The following is a 19,233-nucleotide window of genomic DNA, read 5'->3' on the forward strand; positions in this document are numbered from 1 at the left end:
GAGACCGCTACCTCACTGGATTCTCCTGAGGACGGAAAAACCTCGTCTTCAGGAGAAGGAGAAAGCGGCTGCGAAGGGGATGGAGCCTTCCTAACGGACCTCTTAGGAACCAGCTTCTCCCGGGGAAAAGTCACCACGAAGTCCACTCCTCTCCTTCTCTTCAGCGGGGGTGAGGCCGTCGTTGGTTTGTGTCCTTGATCGGCGAGTGCCGGCTTCATAGCCTTCACTAACGCCCGCATCAGAGGACCAAACCAGGACTGCCGAGTCACGGACACAGAGTCCGAAATTCCCGCTGGAGGGAAGGGGATCGGGCGATCCTTCGGAGTGGACACCACTGGACCTGCCTGTGAAGAAAAAGGGGAAGAAAGTTGTTCTGACCTCTCTGATGGGTCTTCCCTATCCTGACACAGAGACCTGCGCTTAGGCGGGGGCGATCCTGATTGCGGTCTAGCGACACGCGTCCCTGCTGCTGTCGCGAGCTGCGGAACCCGACGCGAACGGGGGTCGCGCTGACGCTCGTGCGTAGGTGACACTAAGGAGTCGCGCGCGAGAGGCTGTTGAAGCGCGGGTGCGCAAACGCGCGGAGACAATCGAGCGCGGGCGAGTAAGCACGTGAGCGAGCGAGCGCGTTGGCGCGTCGGCGAAGGAACGCGTTGGCGCGTCGGCGAAGGAACGCGTTGGCGAAGGAACGCATTGGCGCGCGGGCTAACGAGATCGCTCCAACGACCGCTGTTGATGGTGTCCAGGGGACCTGTAACGCGTGGGAGATCGATGGCGAGCAGGCGATCGATGGAGCATTGGTGAACGCTGGCGCGTCGGCGAGCGATGGCGCGTAGAACGCGCAGGCGAGCGGTTGAGCTGGAAGAAGGAGACCCAAGTCTCTCCAGATCCTCTGGGCGCCGATGCGTAGGAGAGCGCTTGCTCGCAGGCGAAAGATCACGCAGGCGGTCAGGAGATCGCTGACGTGCTGGGGATCGTTGACGCGCAGGAGATCGCTGACGAGCAGGCAAACGTTGACGCGTCTGTGGTCGCTGGCGAGCAGAAGGGTGACGCGTGGAATCCTGTGTGGAAGCTGCCGGCGCGTTGCGCAAAGGCGAACGTTCACGAACGGCCTCAGGAACAGGAGGAGCGTGGGCGTGAGGGCGTACAGTAGCATTAGAACTACGCGCAGGTGACCGCGAGCGTTGCTGTACTGGAACAGGCTGGCGAACAGGATCGCGAGGGCGAGGAGAAGAGTCCTTGTCCAAGACCTGAACCGAAGTTCCAGGTCGCGCGGGCGAACGTGGGAGCACAGGGCGTGTGTCAGGAACTGGGAACGCAGATACGCTCTGACGAGCAGATCTAGAACGCTCAGGTGACCGATGGCGCGCAGGGCGCACGACGGGAACAGCAGGATGTTCAGAGTACTCAGGAGAGCGCTGGCAATCAGGAGAACGCTGACGAGCAGGAGAGCGCCTGTGAGCTAACACTGCAGAAGGGCGGTCAGGAGACCGCTGGCACGCAGGGCGAACAACAGGAACAGCAGGATGTTCGGAGCACTCAGGAGAGCGCTGGCGAGCAGTGGGACGACGATCATCAGGAGAGCGCTGGCGATCAGGGGAACGCTGACGAGCATGAGAGCGCCTGTGCGCTAACACTGCAGAAGGGCGCGCAGGGGAACCCTGACGCGCAAGGGAAGCCCCCACACCGTGGGAGGCAACCCTTTGCCCCGAAGGGACCGTTGCCCGTCGGATGACGAGGTCAGACTGCTGTCCATCTGCACCATGGGCGGAAGGTCTGGAAGGCGTTGGAGATCGATCCCCGGAGAGGTCTAAGGAGGCAGGAGCTGCAGGCTGCTTACGTCGAGGAGTCCCCCCCTCGGAGGAAGGAGAAGAAGATTCAAAAAGGCGCCTCTTAGCACCCTTACGACGCAGCGGACGGTGAGCCTTACGGCGAAGGCGGCCACGAGGAGGGTCGTCAGGATCATCCGTCCTCCGAAGGGGAGTCTCACTCAATGCGCTCCCCCGAGAGGGAGGCTTGGCAGCAGAAGAGCCCGTGGGACTCCCCTCCCCCTTCGAAGGATGTACAGAAGGGGGAGGAGAGCCTTCAGCAACGTCATCCTCATCAGGAACCGCAGAGGTTTGCCCCGACCCGTCGGAAGCCTCTGTCACCACGACGTCGACGATAGACAGAGGATCTACCTCTGCTATCACCGGCGACTGCTTAACAGCGGCCCCCAACTGGACAAGATCAATCAGGGCTTCCTTGGAGGGCAGGCCCTTCAGCCCCAAGGAAGCCCAAAGCTGAAAGAGATCATCATGAGACAACGAATCATTATCAATAACCTCTCCCGGGGGAGGAGGGGGAACCGCCCCGCTATGGGAGGCGACGCCCTCTCCCCCAACTCAAGGTCGGGAAACAGAACTAGGGCCTGCGCTCCTACTCGGCGGTCTCTCCTTAGGAGCCGGACGAGGAGGAGCTTCGGAGGAGGTTTGGGCGGCGAAAGAAGTCCCGAGAGCCTTCCTCCTTCAAGGCAACCCCAGAAGGAGAACGGTCTCTCTTGGACTTCTTTTTACGCCAGCGGCCAAACTTCTCCCACTGGGAGGCAGACCACTCCCTGCAATCACTACAATTATTTTCTGTCACACCGTCGGCCTCGACACTGCGGGTAAAGGGTGTGAGGATCCGTATCCACCGCAGACATGAAAGTACCGCAAGGGTGACCAGCAATACCAGGCCACTTGCGCATGATGGATATCCAAGGGTGAGGCCATCTTCAAACGCACACAAGCTGAGGAAAAGCAAAAAAGATTAAGGCTGTCAAACGAGGCCGATGGACAGAAACGTCTGTTCATCGCCGGGGCCAAAAGTGAAGTGAAGCAAATCACCGGTGTGTGTGTGTGGGGGGGGGGGGGGGGGGGGGGGCAAGCTACCCCTTCCCCTACCCCCGCTAACTAGCGCGGGGGTAGTTAACCCTCGTTAAAAACTATTGGCTCGTCATTTCAGCTACGCCGAAAGTAAACCCAATGTAAATAGCGTGGTTTGTATTTCGGTTACGGAACAATGTCCTTTTTTAAGCAATCAACTATCTAGAGAGATATATATATTAGCTGATGAAATTTAATTCCATGTTTTTTTTTTTTTTTTTTTTACGTTACTTCCACTGACATGAAACAAGGGATTCTTCACCACAATTAGCATTTAGTGATGATAATATTATTCTTGAACTCTGGGATATTTAATGTAATGATGCATGGTTAATAGTTATTCAAGGTGAAATATAGTTTATTCAGTAAAAATACGAAATAAGTTGGGAACTTGGTCTACAAATTGGACAGACATACTATGTATTCTTATAGGAAAAATTAGTTGTGCGAATTTGTTATACGCAGAAATTAGAACAAAAATAATCCCAGATAACGAGAGTTGACTGCATTACTATTGCATTATCATTGTCATCATACTGGACAGTGTTATGTTACGACAGTACTACCCTAATTTACAATACTTGTATCTTATTCAGTGCAATAGTTGAACGGTCACAGCATTGTCAGCACTGTACTGCATTTTTTAGGAACACTTTTGAACAGTAGTAGTTAAAGTCACCTTTATAATCAGAATTCCACAACCAAGGTGGGGTTGAAACCTAATGACCATGGCTAAGGTTTCACTTACTTCCTATTAACTTTTTACTTGGTATATTACAATAGTCTATGGTGGTATACAAGTATTGCAGTTTGATGACAGACAACTACAAAACAAAAACAGCAAAATTGTGGAAAGTAAGTTTAAACTTTTATACAAAAGCTAATTCATTTTGAGCATAATAAACGTTCATCTGCATTAGTAACGAGTTTTACACTCGATTGTCTGAAAAATTAGTGAAATCATAAAATCTGATGAAGTTTTACCCCAGAATCCATATGAAGACGAAGTTTCCTCTGTGCAACAGTTTTTTGTATCCGTTTGTTATAGGCCGCATTGCCAGCTAACTGTGTGCAGCGTTCTCCTGCATCTACCAAGCAACACACCTGGTCATGCTGGGAATTGGAGTCGTCCTCTGTACTCAATCCATTCATTTTGACCGTAATCTGAAATATATTTGCACACTAGAGAATATAAAGATCACACTAATGATTTATTGTAGTGTAAATTCATTAGGTATTTATCAAAAAACTTTCTCATAGAATGACCCCCAGATAATTGCACCCTAACATTCAGTTGGTTAGACATATTTGGCTAATAGACAAACTACACATTTTGTAGTTAAGACTGCAATTCTTTTGCAACAAATAAATTTTGTATTATCAATATTGACAAATAAAAACACATACACTATATATATATATATATATATATATATATATATATATATATATATATATATATATATATATACAGTATACCATGACTCATAACAATGAAACAATCTCCACTAGATTTAGTGAATTTGAGAACAAAGCCCTCAGAAAGATATCGGGAGTTAAATGTCATGACAGGATTAGAAATGAAACTATAAGATGTTACTCAAGTGCCATATGTGGATGAGATCATGATGAGGGGTAGATGGAGATGGCTTGGGCATGCTCTTTGCATTCCCCAAGAGAGATTAGTTCACCAAACATTCAGCTGGGCTCCAAAAGGCACTAGAAGAGTTGGAAGACCCAGGCCTACATGGCTGAGGACTATGAAACACGAAGGAGATGATGAATGGAGAAGTATTGAATTAAAAGCTCAATATAGAGACGACTGGCGAAATCTAACTGAAGCCCTTTGTGTCAATAGGCATATGACGATGATTTTATATATATATATATATATATATATATATATATATATATATATATATATATCCCTTCTAAGTGGAGATACATTAATATGGTGAAAGGGTTAGCATATTGCCATGATTAGCAAAGCTGCACTCTTCAGGGTCACCCATACTAGGTTGGTTTACTGCGAGAAATCCTATAAAATTATATCAAAATCTCCAACACTAGCAGGCATGGTGATAAAATATGGCCAAACCTCAGAGATGTCTAAGGGTTTTGTCTGTAGTGGACTTGAAAATGCTAAATTTGTTTTGAGTGTGTGTGTACACAGTATTCAATTTACAAAGATCATATTAGGCAGAATAGAAAGACAGCTAGACTTTAACCAACCAAGAGAGCAGACAGGTTTTAGAGGTGAGTATTTAACAACTGACCACATCAAAGTAATTAACCAGCTAATGGAAAAGTAAACATTTTACAGTATGACAAACCACTATGTATGGCATTTATAGAATATGAGAAAGCTTTAGATTCTGTTAAAACTTCCGGAGTAATGAAAGCTCTTACATTAGAATACTTGAAGATATCTATACAGGTAGTACGGCAATAATAAAACTAAATCAAAATAGTAAAAAAAAAAATTCAGATTCAGAAATGCCTAGAAGTTTTTAAGTTTAGATTGGGAACTATAGTCATTAACATTAATGGGGAATTTCTTTAAACTGAGGATTGAAGACAGCTCTATTTAGTGAATAGCAAAAGAGGACAGAAGATTTGAAGAGAAAGCAGAAATGTAGGACTGAAAATATGAATAAAAAAAAGAAGTTTTAATGAAAATGCAGTCAACAAATAAGGGTTATGGACAAACCTCTTAAGATTATTGAATATAAATACTAAGGATAATGTTTTCCCAGAACATGAGACTGAAATTAATAGAAGGATAAGCATGGGATGGAAAGCTTTTGGTAAACAAAATGAGATTATGAAAATTAAAATGTCAGTATCTCTTAAAATGAAATAATTTAATCAGATGGTCCTTACTAAAATCTTAGAACATAAGCTACTTACAACTTAAAGATATGGAAAGAATAATGGTGGGATTAAGACTATGAGACAGAAAAAGAACAACATGGATATGAAAGCAAATTTAACAATCTTAAGTAGAGGATATTCTAACACCATGGGCAGGACATATAAAGAAAACCAAAGGTAATAGATGGACAAAAAGAATAACATAACAGGTCTCTGGAGATTGCAAACGAAGCAGGGGAGGGAAGAGGAGATGATGAATTGACCAAGTAAGAATATTTGTGATTATAGACTGGCATGGACTAACAATGGCTGATGATGATGTTAATGTTAATTCTGTATGGTGTGTGTGTATATGTATGTATGTACATATGTATGTGTATAACCACACACATATATATATATATATATATATATATATATATATATATATATATATTTTTATATACATCTTTCTGAGTGGGGAGCCCTTAACATGGTAAAAGGGTTGTGTTGCCGTGATCAGCAAAGTTGTACTAGTCAAGGACCCCCATAAAGTATATATGTGAAAATCTGCTAAAATGACATATTCGTTGATAATTTGCATTTTTCCTAACTATACAAACCTTAGCTATTTAATAGGGGTATTACTTTCGGCGTAGCTGAAATGACGAGCCATTAGAATTTTAACAAGGGTTTACTACCCCACCACTAATTAGCGGGGGGTAGGGAAGGGTAGCTTGCTACCCCCCCCCACACACACACACATCTGTGCTTGAGCTCACTTTGCTTGGAGGTAGGATTTCAAGGGGGATAGGGCTGGCGGGCAAGTTTGATTAAATAGCTAAGGTTTGTATAGTTAGGAAAAATACAAATTATCTACGAACTTGTCATTTGTTCCGTAACTGACATACAAACCCCGCTATTTAATAGGGGTGCCTCACCCATTAGGAGAAGTGGAACGTCCCAGCCAGTACTGGCTTTTAACTTTGCCCAGGGGCTCGTTATTTGAGTGTCAGCACTCAAAAATAAAGAGTCCGTGCACCTCGCTAGAACCTTGCTACCCAAGGACTGCGGCCTACGCAAGCTGTGTGTGAAGGTATAATACAGTGTGACTCGTCCTAGGAAGTTGACCTGTAGTCCTTTAGATGGAAACTTTAGGCTAGGACTCTCCCAATACCACCTCGTCAGGGTATGGGGACGTGACAGTATTAGCTTAATACTAGGAACACAAGGAAACATGGTTTACCTGCAGTGGTTTGAGATCAGCTGTGCAGAGAACCCAGGATGATGCTTTCCCCAAGGGAGGGGGTGATGAAGAAAAGAATAAGGGCCAGACAAACCTTTTCATTCATGCAGACTAAGACCGGGTAACAATGCCCTCAACCTTCTGCTACTTGTCCAATAAGGAGCCTGAGGTTTTAAACCAGCTGTTGTGCAGCCACCACAAGGCCGATAGAGAACGTATCGAGCCTCCTGTGGGTCACGTCTTGCAGGTAGCGGGCTATAAAGGTCGTCTGACGCTTCCACACCCCAGCCTGAAGAACCTGCGTCACTGAGAAATTCTTTTTGAAGGCCAGGGACGTAGCTACGCCCCTGACATCATGTGCTCTAGAACGACGTGACGGAGGAGGGTCTGGATTCAGGGACAGATGAATCACTCTACGAATCCATGCAGAGATGGTATTCTTGGTGACCCTCTTCTTAGTCCTCCCAGTGCTAACAAACAAAGCTTGCATCTGAAGACGGACTGCAGCCGTTCTTTTGAGATATAGCCTCAAACTCCTTACTGGGCACAGTAGGAGATGGTCTGGGTCATCTGTTACAAAACGGAGACTCGAACAGAGGGTCCGCCATCCCCAGATTCTGAGTCTTAGCAATAAACTCAGGGACGAATTTCAACGTTACCTCCCCCCATCCCCTTGAATGGGCGATGTCATACGAGAGACCATGAAGTTCACCGACCCGCTTGGCCGAAGCCAAAGCTAGTAGGAACACCGTCTTCCAAGTTAGGTGGCAATCTGAAGCCAGGCGTAACGGTTCATAGGGAGGTCTCTTAAGAGACCTGAGAACTCGAACCACGTTCCATGGAGGAGGTCTCGCTTCCGACTGAGGGCAGGTAAGTTCATAACTTCGTATGAGTTAGGAAAGTTCCAGCGAAGAAGAAATGTCCATTCCTTTGAGCCTGAAGGGTAGACTTAAGTCTGAGCGATAGCCTTTCACTGCCGAGACTGAAAAGCACATTTCTTCTCGCAAATACACAAGGAACTCCGCTATTGTTGGAATAGTGGCATCGAGTGGAGAGATACCCCTTTCACGACACCAACCACAGAAGACTTTCCACTTTGCCTGGTAGACATATGCGGATGATTTTCGCAGATGTCCAGACATCCTGATCGCAACTTGTTGCGAAAATCCTCTCTCAGCGAGGAGATGCTGGATAGTCTCCAGGCGTGAAGTCGTAGCGAAGCTAGGGCTTTGTGGCAGATGTTGGCATGTGGTTGTCTGAGTAGATTGTGTCGCGGAGGAAGTTCTCTCGGAAGTTCTGTTAGGAGTTGCAGAAGGTCCGGGAACCATTCCGCGTGATGCCATAGCGGAGATATGAGGGTCATTGAAAGATTGACAAATATTCTGGTCTTGTTGAGCACCCTCCTCATCAGACAGAACGGGGGAAAGGCGTACACGTCGATGTTGTCCCACCGTTGTTGAAAGGCATCCTGCCAGAGTGCCTTGGGATCCGGGACTGGGAGCAGTACAGCGGAAGCTTGAAATTCAAAGCTAATCGAGTGGACTTCAGTCCATCTCAGTATCTCTACTGCAAGATGGGATAGCTGCTTCGAAAAAGTACCTCCTTGCTTGTTGATGTAAGCCACTACTGTGGTGTTGTCGCTCATCACCACCACAGAGTGACCCGCCAGGTATTGTTGAAACTGTTGAAGGGCCAAGAAAACGGCCTTCATCTCTAGAAGATTTATATGGAGGCACTTTTCTGATTCTGACCACAGCCCTGGGGTCCTGTGGTGCAGAATGTGGGCCCCCCACCCTTTCTTTGAGGCGTCTGAAAACAGCATCAAATCCGGGGGAAGGACGAGAAGATCCACTCCTCTTCGTAAGTTCTCGTCTGTCAACCACCACTGGAGGTCCGTCCGTTCCGCAGGTCCCATAGGGATCATGACGTCCGGGGAATCGTAACCTTGATTCCACCAGGACTTGAGTCGCCACTGGAGGGATCTCATCCTGAGGCGACCGTTGGGAACTAGACGAGACAAAGATGAGAGGTGACCGAGGAGACGTAACCACGATTTGGGTGGAAGCTCTTCTCGTCTGAGAAAAGGGCTTGCGGCCTTCCTCAGCCTTGCTATCCTGTCGTCCGATGGGACATTGGTGTCTATAACCATGACTAGGTATACCAGTCTTTGAGTGGGAAGCAGAGAAGACTTGTCGAGATTTACCATGATCCCCAGATCCTGGCAAAGTCCCAGAAGTTTGTCTCGGTGCCGAAGAAGGGATGACTCCGAGTCTTCTAGGATCAGCCAGTCGTCCAGATAATGGAGGAGACGGATGCCGATCCTGTGTACCCACGAAGATATTAGGGTGAACACTCTGGTGAAAACCTGTGGTGCTGTGGAGAGACTGAAACACAGCACCTTGAACTGGTACTCCTTGCTGTCTAGGCTGAATCTCAAGTACTTCCTTGAAGACGGATGGACTGGGATCTGGAAGTACGTGTCCTTCAGATCCAGTGTACACATGAAGTCTTGCGGTCTCACTGCAAGTCTGACCGTGTCTGCGGTCTCCATGCTGAACGTCGTTTGTTTGACAAACTTGTTCAGAGCCGAGAGGTCGATGACTGGTCTCCAGCCTCCAGACGCTTCTTTACAAGAAAGTGTCGACTGAAGAAGCCTGGGGACCCGTCAAGGACCTCTTGGAGAGCACCCTTCTTCAACATGGTCTGGACTTCTGCCCGAAGGGCCTGCCCCCTTGCTGATCCCATGGCAAGGGAGCTCAATGACACTGGATTAGTCGTCAGGGGAGGTAGAGATGTTGTGAGCGGGACGCGACATCCGTGACTGATTACGGAAATCGTCCAGGAATTGGCCCCGAGTTGCTGCCACCTGTCTGCTCAACTTTGTAGGCATCCCCCCCCCTGGTGGACATGCAGGGGGACTGCCAATCCTAGCGTTTGCGGCCTCGGCTGCTCACTCTAGGATTTTTCCCTCCCCTGGAAGACTTTTGGCCTTTCCTGTACTCATACATCTAGGGTCCACAGGTAGACTGAATTTCCTCATAAAACTTGACACCGAGAGAGAGATAGATACGGGTTGATTAAAGGGCACTGACGATCGAGCTGGAGCAGGATCGCTAACAACCCACTTTAGAGCCTTCATGAGCTCTTCAAACTATGACATGTCCTTCGTGAACAAAGAGACGGCCGCAAGAGCCCTTTGTGAGAAGTGATTGTAAGCGCGCAGGTCACCAACAGCTACTTCTCTCGGACATCCTCAAGGAGCAGGAACTAGCTCGCCCACTCACCACCCACCGAGCGAGGCTGGCGAGCATGCATCAGGGCACTAGTCTCTGCTCTTAACCTAGGTACTGTTCCTTCGCGAGTCAAAGTATCGCTAAAAGGTGCACAAATACTCGCAAGCAGCCTGGTGCTTCCTACAAAGGGTAGATGCCCAAGGGAAGACACTAGAGGGTTTAGCACTCGCAAGACTCATGGTACCTTGACAGCATGGAGAAAAGGGGTGCAACTACAGGGAGTTGGCTGCCATGACCACCAGAACACTCTGAAGAGCTAGCGCAAGGTAACGAATCACTTATGAGTTACTCAAGAGGGGACTACTCAAGTGAGGAAGCATTTTCACACTGGCAAGATGAGCAACCAACCTTACAGGGTGGAGGTACACCAGGTTTCCCCTACTGAGAAAATTCAGCATGTGCACTCACCCTGGGGGATCGCATGCCTGGCCAGCACTTCGGGGAGAACGTGCCTGTAAATCATCAGGTGGGAGAGGAGACAGACTGGAAGGGGCTCCCCTCCAGCAGCTCGGTGAGGAAGGTTGTAACAACCCCAGTGGAGGCAGCTGTTTGCTCCTGCAGTGCCCCAAGCTTCAGTTCCTAAGAAGGCCCCAAGGAAGACCACAAATGAAGCATGGCATCAAGAGAGCTTGACTCCCCATAGGTGCAGGCACTGCCCTTTGCTAGGGAAAACGACAGTACTTCAGACCTGAAGATTGTTCATGGATTAAACAGACATCATTCTTGTTTGATCATTCACTGAAGAAAGAAGTCAGGACTTCAAGTACAAGGAAGACCCCGAGGGAGAATACACTAATCCATTTTAGACTACTACTTCTGTTACTGTACCACTCCCACTAGGAGGATGGCCACTACTGACACTTACCACAGAGAGAAGCCTGCATGCAGGAGTTTCCTCTGTACGCAGGGCAATGTCGGCGAGAATCCGTCACCAGAACAGACATAAACATGCCTTGCTAACCCACATATGTGTGTCAGCTGGGTGGCTGGTCTACACCCCGCTAAGTAGCACAGGATCGCTGACACCTCACATAAATGTTTATGACTAGATTCCAGCTACTCTGAAAACATACATTTATAGTAAAGAGCAAAAAGTTTGTATTCGAGTAGGCACAAATACAAAATTAAAAGTACACTAAACAAAATAGAATGCAACTTCAATGATGACATGGCAGTATTTGATTTTGTCAGAAGAGCCAAAAACAATAAGAAACCCTTTAGCTTGATCCCATACAAGTCAAAAGAATGACTATGTAAATAAATTTTTTAATTCATGAAAGCTATGATCCTTGCAGCAGATAAAATGCACTTGTAAAGCAATCCCTCATTTAAATGTACTTCTCATACATGTATCTGCACTAGACCCGCAACTGCCCATGTACAGTACAGTATGGTACTGTGGATAGGAAATCCATTCAATGCCAAAGTACAACTATGGAAAAAACCTTGCAGTTGCACCATCATGGAAGAGTTGCAATGACGTAAGGATATTCTAGACTGAGACAATGAAGTAAGAGATCCTCCACTGCCTAAATTCTCACTGTTAAATTTACCTAGGAAAGGGCTCCAATTTTGGGGTTGGATTCTATTATTGATTTGATTCATATCTAACCTCTAAAGGGAGGGAGGTTGGATATAATCTTCAGGTGCCTTACACCCAGCAAGCAACTACATGTATACATAACCCAACAAGAAATGACGATATGGTTTTAAACAGATATCCTCACTGTTGCAACACCTCCACATATCATTGCTTGCTCTCCAACCTCTTCCCCTTACTCTGTTTTTATTAAAGATTGGAGTATTTCCAAAATTATCTGCTTCTCTCTCTCTCTCTCTCTGCGCCTTTACTTCCAAGAAATGCCGGTTCACATTGTAAACAACTGCTTTACCTTAGCTATGAAGGTGGCCATTAGACTACCTTGAAACAGGAACGATCTATAACGAATGTGTATCAGTGTGTGTAATGGCAACATCTGGCACATGAGCAAGGGAGGAAATCTACTTATATACAGTACCACATTTTGGATGGGTTAAACATATTGCCTTGTTTTACCTCAATGGGTGTGAAAAAAAAAAAAAAAAGAATGTTTCATTTCATCTTGGAAACACACTAATTTACTTAGAAACTGGGAAAGACGTGGAGTGGGGTTGGAAAAAGAAGACAAGCCAGTGATCTTTGGAGATTTTGGAAAGTGGGGAGATATGTTTAAAACCAGGTGCCCTATCCCATCGTCCATTTCACACTGCATTGAGGACAGTCTCTATAGCATTAAACAGACAAGCTCCTTTGAGTTATTAGTTGACACAATTAGTAGACATCCATCTCCTTTTCTTACATGTACTCACCTGAAAAACTAAATTGTCTAAAACCTTTGTAGCAACTGCTCAGTGACTTAAGACTAAACTTTTAATCTTCCTCATCTTTAAATCACATGTCCACTATTCTGCTACAGCAATAGCTTTTGGGGATTGCTGTGAAGCTTTCCTTCCACTAAAATTGAAGTTCAGGCATTAATTGAAAGATGGGAATTTGCTTAAGAAATCTCCTATGACTAATTTTTCCTTCATTCAATCTTACAAATTCTCCAGAAAGTATACTCATCACACCCCTCAAACTTTTTTTTTTTTCTTAATAAATTTCAAGGAAAAGTAAGGAGTGGAGGTAGAGTCAGCTAGTAGGAAACAGCACGAATACAGTAGTGGGAATGATCTCATCTTGATAGATATGAGCTGGGTGTGAGTGCAATTTACTCAATCACATACTGTATATGATAGATACATTATTTATGTTTAATAAGAGAAAGACGGAAAGAACATTTTGAGAAGCTATTAAGTGAAGAAAATCTCAGAAGAATAACAAGAGGGAAACCCAGAGTAAGAGCAATCTCAAATCTCCTGGGAAGAAGTAAAAAGCACTTGATAAAATATAAAATAAAAAATGTTAAGATTGTTAGACCTGAGGGCATACTAGTTGTGGTGTGGAAATGTCTGGGAAGAGGGGATGTTGAAATGCTCTGGGACCTCTCAAAAACTTTAGATCTACAATCAAGAAAAAAATGTCGGACAGCTGGAGAAATAGCATCATGGTCTCTATATATAAAGAAAGGGGGATAAACGGATCTGCTCAAACTATAGAGGAATTAAATTGATATCTTAAGTTCTATGAATGAATTATAGAGGGAAGAATAAATGAAATGGCAGTTAGAGAAGAAGAATTTGGATTTATGCCAGGAAAGAGTACAGTAGATGCAATTTTTGCATTGAGACAAATAATGTTAAAACTATTCAGAAAGACAAAGGCGACTACATCTGGTACTGTATATACTGATTTGGAAAAGGAGTATGATCGGTACCTAGACAAGTGTGGAGATGTATGAAAGTAGGGTGTTTCAGATAACTGTGTAAAACTAGTCCAGGATATGTATTCATGGGTGGGAACAACAGGGAAGTATAGTGCGAGTTTGGTTTACATCAAAGTTCTAATCTCGGTTCAAAGTTTAATCTTTGATCTTGTGATGGATGTTATTACAGCAGGTGTCAGAGAGGAAGTCCCCTGGAAAATAATGTTTGCTGATGATTTTTTGTTAGATCTGACTATAAAAGGTGTGGAAAGAAAACGAGATGTGGGGACAATCTCATAAAGATCAAGGTTTAAGGATAAGTAGGGTCAGACAGAATATCTGCAGATGCGAGAAGGGAAACTGGGTGTTGTTAAAATAGGGAAGGATAACATCCAGCAGGTTAACATGTTACATACCTTAGGTCCTATGATGGATAATGGAGGCGGGAAATTGGAAATTAACCATAGGATGTATGCTTGGATGAACTGGAGATCATTGGAAATATGTGATAAGAGGGTTGGGTTAGTGCAAAGGTAAAAGGACTGTTTTATAAAAGTGTATTTAGACCAGCTTTGGTGATTGGAGTTGAAACTTGGCCAACAAGGATGACTCAAGAAAAGAAGTTAGAAGTAGGAGAAATAAGGATGTTACCATGGATATGTGGAACCACGAGTAGGGACAGGATCGGAAATGAGTATATTAGAAGGAAAAGTAGGACGTCTAAAAATTAATACAGCAAAGAATATTACAGAGGTTTGTGCATGCCATGTGGAAGGATGATGATCACATGTGCGCAGGTCATGGTCATGAAGGTGGATGGAGGAAGGCATAAGTTCAGAAGGAAAGGTAAGGGGACAAATGACATTTGGGAAAAAAAGATTAAAACAGGATAGAAGAGAAAGGTGAATTATTAATGCAAAATAGTTACATAGGCCATTTGAAAGGGGGAGCCAAGTACCCAGGTCGTATGAAGGAGCTGGATCCCTAGGTTAAGCAAACGTGATGTGGTTAGATTAGGGCATATGTTTCTCCATCCCCATTTCCCCCTTAAAATATCCCTTGTTTGTTATGAATCTCACAAGTTATTTATTTTTCATGCTGGTTTTGATGCAATTCACGCATATATGCCACAAGTGCAGGAAGAGGTTTGTGGATTGACGGACATGATGGCTCTGGCATAAAAAAATGGGTTATATTGTAGTTTATTACAGGTTAATATAACCTAGGGAAAAAACTACTTTTGTTCTGTAGAAAAGGGTCTGTTAAATGAAGTTGAAAATGCCATTTAACAGAAAGCGCAATCCTTACTTCAGATGAAACCCAAAATGCAATGCCCAAGTTTCCTCATGTCAGAGAGCTTATGCCCCTCTACGATCACCCATTTATCTCCATTTGACTGACAAGTTCAACATATAACTAAGTTTTGGGGTAAGACAAGTTTTACACAAATGACCAAATGTAAAAATGAAAACCTATTTGACAAGAAATAAAATATCACGTAAGAAAATATAAAGCATATTGGATATTAATTTATATCTGTACTAAACGAACAATTCTAACAAGACACAGATTATTATTATTATTATCACTAGCCAAGCTACAACCCTAGTTGGAAAAGCAAGATGCTATAAGTCCAAGGGCTCCAATAGGGAAAAATAGCCCAGTGAGGAAAGGAAATAAGGAAATGAGAACAAATTAACACGTTAAATTAATACTGCACTGTATATGACACTGTATCTTCTTGATAAGTAACCGATTTACTAATGTTTGGGTAAACCTGTCAACCTTCATTTTAATGGAAGCTTAACATGACCTGCGTTAGGATATACCAAATGGAATAAATTGATTTACAAACATCGCCCTAAACGAGAAGAGTATTGACCTACCTTGAATGTTTCAAAAGAACACAAAATAACAAAATGCGACGACCAATGCAGTCCCGATGAATGAAACTTAATTCTTAAAGTTTATTCTTCTATTAGCAAAAGGCTACCGTAGGTTGTCTCCGTTGGGCTATGGACTTTCAATCAAGGAAGCCTAATACAAATTAATTTCTGGCAATTGGCACCTTAACCAACAGTATAGCACGAATTTGTTGAGAAATACTTTAGTATCTGAAGCTAAAGGACACACAAATGACAATCAACAAGAACAATAGCTCATAATAACCATTGTCTCGGAAAAACTCTGGCATAGATGGTTCTGAACAGGAGAGAGCCTTCACAGCACTATCATTTGGTTCGCTGCTGTTTTCGCTTTCAATTGTCTGTTTACCAATCATTCCAATAATATTAATAAATGAAGAAAAATAAAATATGGACTTATTATACATATGAGTAGAGACAAAATTACATATTAAAAGCAGATGGATAAAACTTCGAATTGCAAACTGAGCCATTTCCTATGCTTAAGGGTTAGAAATTTAAAGAGAATCTTTTTTAAAAGTCTAAGGATGACATTAAGTGTCTACATTCCCTAAGAGATTAGCGCTGATTGGTCCTCATAGACGTCATTATAAGCTGCTTATTAGCACATTTTCTACAAAAATTAGACTTTCGCTTTGATCTTATATTCTCGGGATATAATGGCCTCTGCTAAACATCAAAGCTAACAAACATAAATCAAACCCTATTCTACTATAGAAATTGTTCTTATTGGAAACAAAGAATGCTTGAAACAAAACTTGTTGAAACTTGGCCTGTCAACTCTCCGTCTATTGCCGCATTTTCATTGGCCCATTTTTCGGTGCACCGGTCGTCTAAGGGAATGTCTTATTGGTCCATTTTTGCGGGAAAAACAAAACTGACCAATCACCGACTGCGATTGCCTTCCTATGCTTTCTCTATGGAAGAACGCTGGCCGATTCCCCCGGAAAGTCTAACGTTGAAGAGTATCTACGTATAGGTAATGTATTTTTAACATTAACGGTACATGTTGATTTAATTTCGTTTGTATATTAGCTCAGCTGGTGCCATAAGAATAGAGTGAGGTATAGTTTCGAGGTTAAACTGCGTTGTCCAAGTGTTAAATTTATTAAAAACTATTCAGCGTCCTGCTTTAAGCTTTGCAATGGCAGCCATAAAACAAAGTACGGTTCTTGAGGCATCGTATTTTTGCTTTTCTGAATGACAGTATTTTTAGATATTTCTCTTGATTTTCACACCGAAACCAAATGTTTTTCCCGTTTCTATACAGATTTTGTTATTGTGAGATAGTGTGTTCATTCATCTTCGTTGTATTTTGAAGTGAACGGAGTCAGACGACAGGAAAAGTTACGATGTATTATCGGGCGTCGGTGTTCGATTCCGTGGATTGTATGAGATAGTCGAGATTTATAATTCGTAATTATTCCTAATTTCTTGAAATATTAAATAATTTATGCTAAGAAACTTTTGTTTTCTTTGTATTTAACCGGCTGATTTTTAAATACCCAGGTGGTATACATATATTTGTGAATATCGGTAATCGGTTGCTACCGACGCAGAACTTCGAAACAAGTGCCGCCATTTCAGAATTTTATGGTCATCCCAAAATAAAATGGACAGAAATCGCTTCAGCTCAAACTGGCATAGAATGATATCGCGCTTGTGTAGAGTTTGAACCTGGGTCCTAAAACGTTGAAACATGACATCTGTCATAGCATATAAGATCCCTGTTGAGAAACAAACCTAAATAAATGAACGGATAATTATGACAATGGCTGGCTTTGTTCGGCGGATTAACAAAGAAGATTCTCCTTGGTGTTATCGCATTTGTTTAATATGTAGATATTGAATTTATTTTTTTTGGCTTCCTGTTTTAGGAAAAGTCTTGGGAAGCGTCCCTTTGTTCTGAATAGGACTCCATCCCCGAAAATCGCTGTTGAATTTGATAACTTGGCTCACGGCCAGTTAAATTATAAAAAAGGTGTAGATTTTATCTAGGCGAGGTATTGCCGTACCCGGGAGGGCAAACTATTCTTTTCCAATTTTTTTTTTTCATTTTTTTTTGTAGATAGTATATCCATGACTCATACTTTTCTTTAAAGCTTTAACGACGATTTGTTACCATTCACCTGTAGATTTTTGAAGAGACGGTCTTAATATCCGTTGCCCTGTTAAGACTGGATGTAATTGTATTAAAATTTCAATTCCTTTATTCTCCTTTCTTTGTTCACTTTGAATGATTGTTCGGAACTCACTCTCTCTCTCTCTCTCTCTCTCTCTCTCTCTCTCTCTCTCTCTCTCTCTCTCTCTCTCTCTCTCTCTCTCTCTTTCCGAGATTCATTGAAAGTTAGTAGGCATACATTCGATATTTAGACTAGCTTTTAGTTTAGGTACTTTATACGGTATGTCTACGTATACAGTATTATGTACCTTGTCGGTTTGTTAAACTCAGGATGAACTTAGTATGTTAATTAAGGCATTGCATAGTTTCACAATGGGCCTAATTATAACCAAGCCAATATTATCTCAACTAGGAGATTAAATAATGTATAGGATAGATCTAATTAAAACCAAACCAATATCTCAACTAACTTATTCAAGGAAATTATTTTATAAATTTAATAATTAATCCAGAAAAATATCGTTAGTCCAAGCTTAACTTATCGAGACTTGACTTTTGCAAACCTGCTGTAAACATTGAAGGCTGCAATAGGGATAGGTCCCATATGGACACAACAGGTTTGATATAAACTAACAATGCATGTTCTTTTGAGAAAATGTTCTTAAGTTTATAAAAATAAGTGAATCATTAAGTACCACCATGCCTGGCATGTGTTAACCAGGTCAGTAGGTCTGTGCTCTAGGGTATACTGATGTTTTATGATGTTACATAGTAAATGAGTAAATAAGAGTTTGTTGTGTACGGTAGAAGGCTAAAGTAAGTTGAATTTAATAGCATTAGAAGACTTGAAACAGCCATGCTGGCATTTGATAACTTATTTAAGGTCTGGTTACTTGTAACCACTTACCTATATCCTTCCCAGCCAAGGTTATAACTTGTACTTGCGCCTGTGCTATTTGAGAATTTTTTTTGCTTCAGGTGTGAGCAGCATCCTTTCTGAATTTGATTGCCTGAAATGGTAAATTCTCATTTTGCAAATGGTATTCATGAATCAAATTCTCTTATTTGTGCTGCAAATTGGTGTGTTTTAAGGATGTTGAATGTGGGCTGTCTTCATGATCACTGTGCTTTCTGAACATTACAACAACTGTTAAATAACCTTCGTGGAATACAGACAGAACTGCTGCTTGCATAGAAGAAATGGAGATCTTCTAGGGAGTCCCTCATAGCTGCGTCCATTGTAACCCACACTCGAGTGTGTTTACTTTTGTTTTGGTCCACAAATAAAACTACCGGTGTAGCAGGAAATTCCCCCCCCCCCCCCGGGAAAATTAGCCTAGGATCGACCCCCCCCCCTCCCCCGAAAAGCAGCCCGGGCTGTTATTCTCCCGGGGGAATTTCAACCCTAGGATATTTTTCCCCCTAGGCCATTACTCCCCCACCCTCCCTTAGAGAAAATATTTTGATGAATTAAATAATCAGCAGTAAGATTGACAAAATATTAGGAAATATATATATATATATATATATATATATATATATAT

At 43.2% G+C, this 19,233-nt stretch overlaps 1 protein-coding gene across 3 annotated transcripts in view; it reads right to left on the bottom strand.

Annotated features, from left to right (window-relative positions):
• Nucleotides 1-18,821, bottom strand: part of Sap30 (SIN3-associated polypeptide 30) — a 34,996-nt gene extending 16,175 nt beyond the window's left edge. Inside the window, exons 1-2 of one of the 3 annotated variants that reach the window (XM_068382337.1) lie at nucleotides 18,597-18,821; nucleotides 3,891-4,070 (exon numbers count right to left, since the gene is read on the bottom strand). In XM_068382337.1, the coding sequence (XP_068238438.1) occupies nucleotides 3,891-4,058 (168 nt within the window). In that variant the 5' untranslated portion in view covers nucleotides 4,059-4,070; nucleotides 18,597-18,821. Of the gene's footprint in view, nucleotides 1-3,890; nucleotides 4,071-15,528; nucleotides 15,930-18,596 lie in introns of those variants that run through there. The other 2 variants (XM_068382329.1, XM_068382332.1) reach the window with 2 other exon arrangements.
• Nucleotides 18,822-19,233: the final 412 nt, after the last annotated feature.

The sequence above is a fragment of the Palaemon carinicauda genome, chromosome 1 (genome assembly GCF_036898095.1).
Source record: "Palaemon carinicauda isolate YSFRI2023 chromosome 1, ASM3689809v2, whole genome shotgun sequence".
Classification (NCBI taxonomy): Eukaryota; Metazoa; Arthropoda; class Malacostraca; order Decapoda; family Palaemonidae; genus Palaemon; species Palaemon carinicauda.